Source organism: Thamnophis elegans, chromosome 7 (genome assembly GCF_009769535.1).
Source record: "Thamnophis elegans isolate rThaEle1 chromosome 7, rThaEle1.pri, whole genome shotgun sequence".
In the NCBI taxonomy this organism is placed as follows: Eukaryota; Metazoa; Chordata; class Lepidosauria; order Squamata; family Colubridae; genus Thamnophis; species Thamnophis elegans.
In genome coordinates, this window is record NC_045547.1 from 48,249,757 (window position 1) to 48,261,557 (window position 11,801).

Below are 11,801 nucleotides of genomic sequence, written 5' to 3' on the forward strand. Positions count from 1 at the left end.
TTTGCTTTCCTGTTCCTCCTCAGTTACAAAATGGTGTTCGAAGAATTCTTGTGCTTTTTCCACTATGTCTATCTTAATTTTTTTCCCTGCCATGTAATCAGGATGCCTTCCGACACTAATCACCTGAACATGTCTTTATATTTGGCTAGTTGGGTCATTAAGAACTGATATTGTCTTCTCTGATTTCTCACTCTACATGGTATTTGCTTCAGTGTTATTATTTCTTTCCCTTTCTATGCTTTCATTTCCTCTCTGGTTTTTTTGTATATTTCATCTCTGATCGCTCTTACTCAAATCTTATGTGCACTTCTTTGGCCAGTCTGTATCTTTGTGCATAGTTTGTGTGCACCCTGTACACTTCATCTATATCTCTTTTGACATCTTGTTTGTCTTTCTGTAAAATTTATGCAAAGATCACTGCCATCCCCCCCCCCCCCGAGGTCTTCCTCCTTCTCTTGTATAATGTTTTGGAATCTTAGATAATATGATACCTTCTCCCTCTTGAAAGACAATTGATTCTTCAAGGTCCCTATTTGTCAGCATACATTTTTGTTCTGTTTCAATTTTTGGGTCAACTTGTTCCATTTTTGTTTCTACTGATTTTATCCTTTGTTCATTTTCTGTTATAGTTTGTTGGATGTTCTCTATTTTGTTGTCTATACTTTTAATGTCTCCCATTCATTTCTCCCATTTCAGTCTTAATTTTTTCATGGTATCTTTTTGTTTCTTCATGATTATTTGCTATTGCCTTTTGTATCCTTGCCATTGTTTCTTGGATCCTTAACAAAGTTTCCTGCATGTTCTGAATGTTCAGTGTTGATCCTGACTTTTCCGGCCTCAACATACTCTCAATACACATATCTTGAGTATCTATTTTGGCTTTGTATTATGTCCAGCAGGGTTTCAGAAACTTTCCTAATTCTTCCTTTAGAGGAGATGTATCAAGTATGTGTGTAATGTTTTGTATAGAACATAGAAATATGTTGTATACAACATAAACACTTTAAAAATATTTTCAATATTACTGAAACCACAATTTGTCACATGGAGTTTAATCTATGCTAAATCCTATCAGTCTAGACTCAGTACTTTTAAATATAAAAGGATTGTTGCTGCAAATGATTTAACAAATGATGTTGAAAAATAATAGAAGCTGTTGAACATGTATATGTAAAATGTATAACCTGTCCTTTCAATGTTCATACTTGGACAGTTGGCTTTCACCCTTCTGCTTTCTTTTTTTATAATCTTTTCCTTTGGCTTGAGAATATTAACAAGATATTTTACCAATTACTCTTGGTTAGTAACTTTGTTACATAGTATATTGGATTGAGGTCCAGCCCCGCTTAGATTGGGTGCATGTTGTGTCTTTTTAAATTTGTTGTGTTTTTATCTGTTTTTAATTTCTCTTATTTTCTGTTTCTGTAAGCCGCCCGGAGTCCTCCGGGATTGGGTGGCCTATAAATTTAATAAACAGTTAAACAGTTAAACAGCATCTAAGGAATGAGGAGACAATTCCACTCTTTTTAAACAAGACTTTTAAAAATGATACAAAAAGCACATACAACTATACGCATGAGGCTAAAATTTCCATAAAGATTGGTCTGTTCCACTTTCTGGTTTGTAGACAATACTGGAGTAGGTAAAGATGAAAGAAACAGAATGTTCAGGTAGTCCTTGACTCACAAGCATTCACTTAATGACTATTCAATATTACAATGGCACTGAAAAAGCAACTTGTGACTAGTTTTCACACCTACAACTATTGCAACAACCCCGTGATTCGGTGATCAAAATTTGGGTGCGTGGCAACTGGCATGTATTGTCCTGGGGAAATGTCATCACCATATGTACTTTTCACTGTTGACTTCTGACAAGCAAAGCCAATAGAGGAAGCCAGATTTGCTTAATGTCTGCATGTTTCACTTAACAATTTTAGTGATTCATTTAATAACTGTGGCAAAAAAGGTTGTAAAATGAAGATAACTCACTTAACAACTCTTCTGCTTAGCAATGGAAACATTGGGCTCAGTTGTGTTCATAAGTCAAGGACTACCTATATTTCACAATATCTCACCACAACAGCAGCAGTCCAAATAGCATTGATATCATTCATTTTTTGTAAGTTTTCTAAATAATTCTGGCTTTAGTACCTTTTGGAAAGCTAACAAAATGCAAGCCAGTCTTATTTCTAGAGAGAGATTCTTCCATGTTATAGAATATATTGTCTGCAATCTAGCAACCACAGAACTGAACCAGAGATACTTTGAATTTCCATCAGTTTATCTTTTCAAGATCTAATAGCAGACCTGTGGCAATGATCTTGATGGGAAAAAAATCAAGAGAGGTTTTAATCCTTTGCTGTGAGCTTGGCCCAGATATATTGTCTTTCCCGCCTGTAATTTGCATTTTTAAAGCATGATATCACATTTAGGTTGACCTTAACTTGCACATATCAAGGTGACAAAACCCCTTTTTACCCACATCATCATCAATTGTGACACTTCAGAAGTAATTTACTGTATCTGTGACTTTTTTAAAAATGTTGTGGTTAATAAATTGTCAGGAAGTGGAAAGTGTGAGATCTTATGATGTCATTTTAACTCATCTCTATTGTCTGAGCACAGAAGTAATGGATATGCACACACACTTATATAAGAGTATCTTCAGCTGTTTTAAATTGCATCCCAAAAATTCAAGTAAGTACTAATGTATATGCCTTGCTGTTTTATAGATATGACTAGACTAGAACTATTCATTTTATGTGTCTTTTGGGGGTAATCTTACTTTTCTGTGTCTATTACAAAGTCCAAGGCTGTAGCTGAGACATTCCAGGACTGACTGCCATTATTCTGGAACCATGGATCCATGGAAGAATTGGACAAGATGCTATCTTCTTTGGGTGTTCTGCTGTTATTACCTCTTCCTCCTCACTGTTTCAAGTCCTTTGCCCTTGAACCAAAAAGGCACGCGGAATTATAAGTCCTGCAGGCTTAGCCCACGTCACTTCGAGAAGTTTGCCTTCAAGAACATGACCTATACTGTGGCCAAAGAGGTAAAACCAGAGGGCTTTGCATAATGCCAAAGTATTGGCTATAGGACTTTTCTATTGGGTATTTTCCAGTTTTCATCCATTTTTTTTTTGCCATTTTTTTTATTTCTGAAAAGACAGGCTATTTTGTGACAGCTGGATTTGTCCTGGGGAGTTAGGTTTTCAAAAATTGGCTAAATAATAAGTGTAATCTGAAAAAGCCATAACTCAGAGGAACATATCCAGAAGTCTCTGCAGGGCAATCTGGTAGCAGCCTGATACATGTCCATTTCTTTATTGGCTTTCTGCACATTGTCAGCTGTTTAATTTTGCTCCCTGTTATGTTCAGTTTATAAATCTTGTAAATTTCAGATTTATTAAATATTTACAATATACTGTGATTTCCATGTCAAGATTCTCCAGCAAATTCCTCAGGTTTCCTATTTTGTTGAGTTTTACTCTTTTTGCCACATTTTCATATTGGTTTGCCTAATTTTGACTTAGAGCAATTTGTGATTCCGCCATGGTTTGTCAGTAATGGCATATTGCTTACCAAGTTATGCAGAAATAAGCTACTGTGTTTATTTAAAAAAAAAACAAAATCTAGTGTATGAATCTATGACTAGCTGAAATAAAAATGTACCTTTTTATTTCTACCTTTTTCTTGGTTTCTACAATTCCCTGGTGAAATTAGAAAGCTACTGTAGTTCCAGTAAATTGGTAGCTACAAAATAGGATTTCCACAAAGATAAAGGCTCCTTTTTCTGACTTACAATTTTCCTATTTTTCTTTTCAGGCAAGTGCTAATGATCGGGACACAGTTAACAGGTTTGTGGGACAGAATTTATACATCAACGTCATGGTGAGACTCTATTTTAAACATGTATTAATTAATTTAATTTTTTTATCAATATAAACTTAGGCTTCTGCAGCAAAATCTCTCAAAAGTGAAACAGAAGCTGTAATTTTGAGATCAAAGTCCTTTTTTATATACATCACATGTGCAACTCTGAAAAAGGGAAGAGCCTTCAGGTGCAGGGTTATGGCTATCTTGGCTTCGAAGACTCACTCCTCCAGATGGCAGCAAACTCTCAAAATGTTGAGACGGACATAGTGACATGATTTCAATCATTACATACTTACATCCTGACCATTGGATGCTAGGCTGCACCTTGTGGTTTTTGCTCAGGACAACATAACACATGTTTTCTTACTTGTTCCTTTTTGCCCCTCCTGCAATTGTCAATATATTTGCCTGTTTATTTTGCAGATGAATGAACGTTGCTACTTAATGAAAAGAGTAACAGATACTGTCACACATACTCTCCATGATTGGAAGAACCAAAATCCCTTTTTCGTAGAAGTAATATATTTTTTGGTGGCATTGGTTAAAGAACTGCGTAATTGTGTAAGCATAATAAGAATTGCATATTGGGTAAACATTCTCTCCAGTCAGACCATTTCATTGCAGATGATGGTGGGAGGAATGTTTCAGTATATGTAAAGGAAATGTCAGTTTGGAGAAAACTTCAGATGGTTTTATCTGTTCCCTATCCTTCTTCAAATTGTCCACTTCTTTTTCTTTCTTGGATGGTTTCAAACTGCAAATTGAGTTAGCCTCTGTTTATCTACAGTACACATACATTACATCTTCATCTATATCTTCATCTACATCTAATACCATAGCTCTGGTGCTGATAACTCTAACAGAGGAAACCTCAAATCAAAACATCCAAGATTTCTAAAGTTCAACATAAGTAAAAAGAAAGAGTTGTGAAATGCAAACCACATTGTTTTATATATATATATATATTTCCTTTTCAGAATCCACCGGAAGATACAACATACATAGAAAGAAATTTGAAAAGAATGACAGATAAATTAGAACAGGTAATTTAAGAATAGATTGATGACAAAATGGAGGTATGCTGTCTATTTTTGTCACTATGGAAGGTTGAATTAAATGTTTAGAATAGTTCTGACCAGCTTTCAGGGATTGTAGATACATTATTAGAGAAAAGGTAGACCATGTTAAATCAAGATAAGAATGAAATTGAGGAAAGTTGACATGTAGCATAGTTGAATCCACATTATTTGTATTTTTTCCTTCACCCTCCATTTCTTCAGTTGTTTTCAACATCTTGTATTTTGATTTGAGTATGTTATTTTGTCAAACTTTGAACTGTTGCATATTTGCTTTTGCATATTTTCACTATGATGGCAAACAACATCAGAGCAAAACAATAATCTTGGTGATGGCAAATGCAACAGCTCTCTCTTTGCAATATATTGGGAAGGGTTTTTTACATGATGTAGGTAAACATGCAGTACAGCTATCAGTCAGAGGAGCTATGATCTTTTTTCAATAGAAAATTAAGTCTCCAATTCATGCTTTCACTTCTATTAAGATCGGACAAAATCTGCAGTAGCTATAGAATTGCATTACGACAGTTTGAAGTCCAAATATATTTAATATAGCATAAGCTTTCTTTAATTATTTTTGTTTTTAAGTTGCTACTCAAGTAGCCATAGGTTATTTTAAAATTGTAAGTTTTTATAATTTTTGATTATATTTTATTTGATGTTGTGTATATGAGATATCAGAATTAGGTTCTGCAAGGCCATGATTACCCTAAATAGGCTTGATAATTGACGGTATGTCTTATGTCTTCTATCATATGGGATAACACAACTGGTCCAAAAGACAAAAGCAAAACAAAAAAAAATCCTACCTTCCACATGGTAAAACAAACGAGCAATATTTGGCCATTCTATATTAAGTAACACACTCTATAAAAATAATCACCAAATAAAGTTCTAAGCAAAGCAGTATGTACTTGGACCAGTTGAAGACCATACTTTTTCTATGATTTTTCAGTTGGGAGACAATGGAATGAACAAAATGGTTGGTGAACTTGATATCCTGTATGATTATCTGAGGGATGCGTGCACTTGAAAGACAGCAAGAACAGGCCCAAGGCAAGAAGAACAAAACATAATCAAAATTATGATATATTTTTCGTATACTGAAGAAAAAGCAATATATATTATAGGTCGCTGTTAAGATCAGTTTGCAAAAATCTTTGTTCATATGATACAAAAAAAATTACCAATATTTTTGGATGCTGCAGTTTCTGAGGTTTCAGATATACTGTATTTCAAATTATTTACTTCTTTCCAGAGTAAGAATAATTAAAGTAACTTATTTTGTAAAAACATTTTGACCATTATTTTATTACAATAGGCCTAATTAATGTAAGAGAAAATGATGTTTTTTATGTCAAAGAATTTTAACTATAATATAAAGGAGAATTTAATATTGATTAAGCTGAGGACAGACTAAAAGTGTTTCAACAATGGGACTGCTAAGCTGATGATTAGTTTGGACTCACAGCAAACTCAATCAGTAGCATTTTCAGTCACGTATCCTTGTATAAAAATATTGTGAATTCAGAAAGCTCCTCTTGAACTACCACCGTCATAGTATTAGGGTGTTTAATGTGCAGAACAGTAATATAAAATTGTGCTCAACTAAACTCTTATCAGATCTTGTTCATACTGTATGTGGATCAGGGATGGTGAGAGTTAGTACAGTAAAAATTAAAGCAGCCTTTCTGCTATATACACCTTTCAAAATGATTAAAATGGCAATTATTCATCTATGCTATGCCATAGATGTGGTCCTAATACCTCTGGAGAGCTATAGTTGGAGAAAGTTATAGATCTCCCAATTATGATGTAGACAAATTACATGGAAGTGTTTATTCATACTGGATATTTATAAAAATTGGATGCCCCTTTCTACTCTGAAATTCTTATTTTTAGAAGCATCCTTGCAAGAAAATTAATTTAGAAAATAGTATTTTTATGCTTGACCCCCTACTATTACATTTATTAGCTGTTTCTAGAACAAGAAAGTCTTTCTCAATCTGGTATCCTGCAGATCTGTTGGACCACAAATGGCCTCATACCAGCCAGATCACCTAATGATTTTCTGGTTAGAGAAGCTATAGTGGAGGTCCAATGCAACTAATGACTCCCTTGGAGCTCTAATTGAATAAGTAACAATTATGAAAGTGGAATTTTTGATAGCATCCTGGCAAGTAATACATTTTTATATATTTAAGTACCTGAATATTTTTGAGAATATTTTAGAAGATGTATAGTCAAAGAATCTCTATGTTTTCCATAGCATTTTAATGAGTATTACCACTGGATATAACTAATAATTTATTGTTATATTTGATATATTTGGATGTAATTTATATGATTTATTTATAGGAATATTTTAGGATATAGTTTAAATATATTTTAAGTATTATATTTTAAGGAATATAATATGATGTAATTGTGTAAGATTTTAGTGACTGTTTTCTTGCAGTAATCATGCATTTTGATTATTTATTTATGTTATTAAAATAAGTATCATTTGAAACTATAAGTTTACACATGTACACATTTTAATAAAACTGAATATTAGATTTGTTTAATGTTTGAAAATTAGCAATAAAAAGTCAATAGTTTAATATATCCCAACTGCATTTTATGAGTTCTACATGACTTGTTAGTTTTGGAAATATCACCAGTGGGTGGCAGGGATAGGAGAGAAGAAGGAATTTCTTGCAATAGTCATTTCATTATTTTCTCCAGTTCTTTCCTTTATGAACACTCCATGTTGCAACCCTTAATTCCAAGTCTTATTTCATTGTATTTATTTTGTACAATGACAATAAAGACTATACTTTCATTCCTCACAAATGCAGCAAAAAATGTTGTAAAATTGAGCACGACTCACATAACCACCACCTTGCTTACCAATGGAAATTCTGGTTGTAAGTTGATGACCACCTGTATTATTGAGGGAGAGTGGGAGAGACATTTTGCATATTCTAACAACCTGGGAAGTTTTAAATAGCTGTAGTGTAATCTGAAGGACATAGATTGTGATTCTTAGTCATGCAGTTTCCCAGTAATTCTGAAGTTATTTTGCTGCTTTTTCCTCCAAATAACCCAATCCAAAGAATATGGATTAGAAATGGTTCTCAGCAGTAGATGTACATCTTCAGCTCTTCAACTGGATTGAAACAAATAAATTGAAACAAAACAAATAAATAATAAAGTACTTTTCCATGTAAGTATTTCTGCACAGCTAAACATTCCTAGCCTGACATAAAATCCAGGCCTGAAATCCAAAAAGTAAAAGGTGACTTCCAGGTCTGACAAAATGTCCAATATATAAGTTTCCATGATCATCGTGAGACTCAGATTTTTTTTACTATTTATGTAATTAAAGGAGAGCAATGTAAATCTCATTTGTGGGAGTGCCAAAATGCTAATCTTTAACACATGAGTTCATGTAGTAATAATCTCCTCCCACCTTACATTCAAAATATTTTTTTTCTAAAAAAAAAAAAGGTTAACTCTCCACAATTGCTACTGTGAAGAGTATTGCAAAAGGAAAAAAATACCTCCAAAACATCAATTTGTTGACTTTGTTCTATTTATAAGCCTTTGGACGTAAGAAAACAGTATCAACAGTTTTGCAACAATGAAGTTCCTTCAGTACTTCTAACTATTGTTGTAAGTGGTTAGAGTGGAAGAGACAGGATACTCATCCTTTGTAAGAAGGAAGAAAATAAATTAAGATCTCTTTTGCCTGGGTGCAGTTTGAGATACCATTTATTGTCAGTGGAAATACAAACTGCCCACAAATTTTGTTAAACTCTAGTTTTCTTCAGAGGAGGGCAGAGGGATATCCAAAGTTGGCTTCATAGGATAATTACATCTAGATTGCAAACAGATTTGAATAACCAAGAGAATGAGCTTTCCTTCTGTAATTCTCACTATCATTTAGTGATTGGATTTTTGTAGATACAGTAGCCCTACTTATTAGAAAAACTAATGTGTGTCTGATATATCATGAGAATGATGGTTGTATGGATAGGTTTAGAGCAGTGGTTCCTAATCTTTTTTTTTTTTGCAATGCCCCACCTAACCATCTCTAAAATCCTGATGCATCCCCTATGACATATAATTCTTACTATTCAAAAAGTGAACTCACCCAGAGGAAGCCTAAAAGGCCATTAACTTGGTTTAAAAAAGGTTCCAAAGAACATGGCATCCATGAAAGAGAAAAATAAAAGAACAGTAGAAGTACTGAGGAACTTAAAAAATAATAGTATGAAGGGATATGAAAAAACAGCAAATAAAATTTCAAAACATATAATAGAGAACTGAAATGCATATATGAAATGCAATATAAAATAATTTTAAAGAAAGCATATTTCTATAATACTTTGATGGTATTAATCACTATACATATTAAAATAAAGGTACCTAACAAATTCAAAATACAAATTGAGCTCACCTCAAGATCATATTTACAATGCAATCTTATGCATATCTGCTCAAAAGTAAGTACCATTGTCTTCAATGGGGCTTATTCCTGGGAAAATGTTGTAGGATTGCAGCTTTAGTCTATTTAAGTTAGTGAGATCCTTGTGTTTAATGCCTGCTGCAGAGTGATTTTATATTAGGCTCCAATTTAGTCAGCTTCTTTCGCATGTCTCCTCATTCAGTGATATCCAGTCGATTTCTTTTCTTCAGCACAGCACTAAACCCACATTCAGCTAAATATGAAGATGGGAACGGTAACAACAGTTTTCTTGCAAAGTGGGTTTAATTTGGGTATTTCTGTCTCACCACAAAGCCATGCCATCACTCCTTTTATATTGAATAAAGTTTTAATAATAACCCCGCTACTCGTCCACTTAGTTTGAACCTGCAGCTTAGTGCGGAAATGCTTTGGTACTTCAATAGATGGAGGTGAATCACCCAGGCCTGGCAAAGCCTATGCATGCATGGCCCAGCCCCAGATTGCTCTAAGAGGACAAGTCTTGTAAAACACAGACTGGGAAAACACAGACTAAAAATAACTGTGAATCTAACTATTACTTAAACTTGAGTCCCGGTTCTGTATCCTCACTGCTGGGCTTCCCCTAGCAACCATCCACTCTTCTCACAGAGGAGCTCTCCCTGCAACCAGCCAGCAGCAAAACTCACAGGAAAGAGAGACTCTGCCAATCCCATGATCCTTAGTGGGAACTGTTAGATATTAGCAACTGTCATAATGGTTTCCACCAAGGTCCTCTGTTCCGGTGGGAACAGAGGTTTAATCCTATTGGTCAAAGGGTCTGACAGTTCCTTATAAAAGGGCTGCTGTCAGACTCAACCTTCGCTGGATTGTACATACTTGTTCTGTTACAATAAAGAGCTGTTGTTGCCTAAGGCTGAGTGTGCCTTTCCATTACCTGATCTAACACTGGCGATGAAGGTGGGATTGGAAGGCAACTAGGCAAACCAAAAAGAGTGTAGCAATCCAGCAAGTAAATTCAGCGCAGCTTTGAGCAGACATTTTTGAGCGGCAAACTCAAAACGCCTTCAGAACACAAAATGGCCATGCACGCCCCCCAACTCCATACGATCCAGTCACTGAGCACTGGGAATCCTATGTGCTGAGGTTCGACTGCTTCCTTGAAGCTAACGACCTCATGGGCCTTTCTGAAGGCCGCAAGAAGAACATGTTCCTGGGTTACTGTGGACGGGAAGTGTTTGAAACAGCCAAAGACGTATTAGAGCCAACGCTGCTACAATCAGTCGCTTGGTCAGTGCTCCAGCAGACGCTGAGGATACACTACGCTCCCAAGCCGTCTAAGCACATCTGCCGGCATGAATTTAATATTCACAATCAGAAGGAAGGCGAATCAATCAATGAGTACGTTGTGGTACTAAGAAAGGCCACAGTGTACTGCAAGTTCCAAGACCTAGACGAACTTATACTTGACCGCATTATATGCGGTGTGCAGGACATTAATTTACAGAGGAGATTACTTGCCAAATCTAATCTCACTCTACAAATTGCCTTGGATGAAGCCAGGGCATCCGAATCTGCCGTTAAGTCTACAGAAACCCTGCAGCACCAAAGCACTCCACAAGACGCACGAAAGAGCGCATGCGTACATTGCGAGGCTGCAGAGGCTGAGAGCTCAGAAAATGAAGATGTCAGCTGCTGCATGCACAGTAGCCAGTGCGCAAATTCAAAGTGCATTTGCCTGCGCAAGCATTTGCCTGCGCAAGCTGCGGAGGAGACCATGCCAAAACGTCTTGCCATTTCCGCGACGCCGTATGCCAGCGTTGCGGGAGAAAGAGGCATATCGCCAAGGTTTGCAGAAGCGAGCACCCAATGACAACCTGGCAGCCCAGAAGCTGACCTAACAGCAGAGGCACAACCAAGGGGCATGGTAGCCACCATCACGGCACTCAGAGGGCGACACCAGAGTCACCTACCACACCTCAATCGGCCAAGTCCACACCAGGCAGCCAAAAAAGCTGAAGGTCACAGTCCTCCTCGAGGGCTCTCCATGTGAGATGGAGATTGACACGGGGTCATCACTGACCATCGTGCCATGGTCTACACTCAAGCAGGCTATCCATAGCCTGAAGAAGCAGCATCTTCGCGTCCCTCACATCCGCCTTCCCAATTATCAGGGGAAGTGAGTCCCCATCGTGGGCCAGGGCATCTTCTGGGCGCAATTCAAAAACTTCAGTGGCCAGCTCCCATTGATGGTAGTCAGCGGTGACCTGCAGAGCCTCCTGGGGCTTGACTGGTTCGAAGCCCTGGGCCTAGAAGTGACCAGTATCAACACTTTAAAAGATAAGAGAGACAAATAATTCTTTAAGGAGTTCGAGGACGTCTTTGGCACCGATCTAG

At 36.3% G+C, this 11,801-nt stretch overlaps 1 protein-coding gene across 1 annotated transcript; it reads left to right on the plus strand.

Annotated features, from left to right (window-relative positions):
* Window positions 1-2,860: 2,860 nt before the first annotated feature.
* IL22 (interleukin 22) lies at window positions 2,861-5,987 on the plus strand. The gene is made up of 5 exons (XM_032221831.1): window positions 2,861-3,055; window positions 3,828-3,893; window positions 4,302-4,439; window positions 4,856-4,921; window positions 5,910-5,987. Exons 1-5 carry the CDS (start codon window positions 2,861-2,863, stop codon window positions 5,985-5,987), a joined length of 543 nt encoding a protein of 180 aa, XP_032077722.1.
* Window positions 5,988-11,801: the final 5,814 nt, after the last annotated feature.

What these genes read in the sequence shown, in the direction of transcription:
- IL22 (XM_032221831.1), top strand. Translation starts at nt 2,861, where the DNA reads ATGGATCCATGGAAGAATTGGACAAGATGCTATCTTCTTTGGGTGTTC. An exon ending in ATTTATACATCAACGTCATG is followed by an intron (nt 3,894 to 4,301) that starts GTGAGACTCTAT and finishes TTTATTTTGCAG; the next exon opens with ATGAATGAACGTTGCTACTT. An exon ending in TTAAAGAACTGCGTAATTGT is followed by an intron (nt 4,440 to 4,855) that starts GTAAGCATAATA and finishes TTTCCTTTTCAG; the next exon opens with AATCCACCGGAAGATACAAC.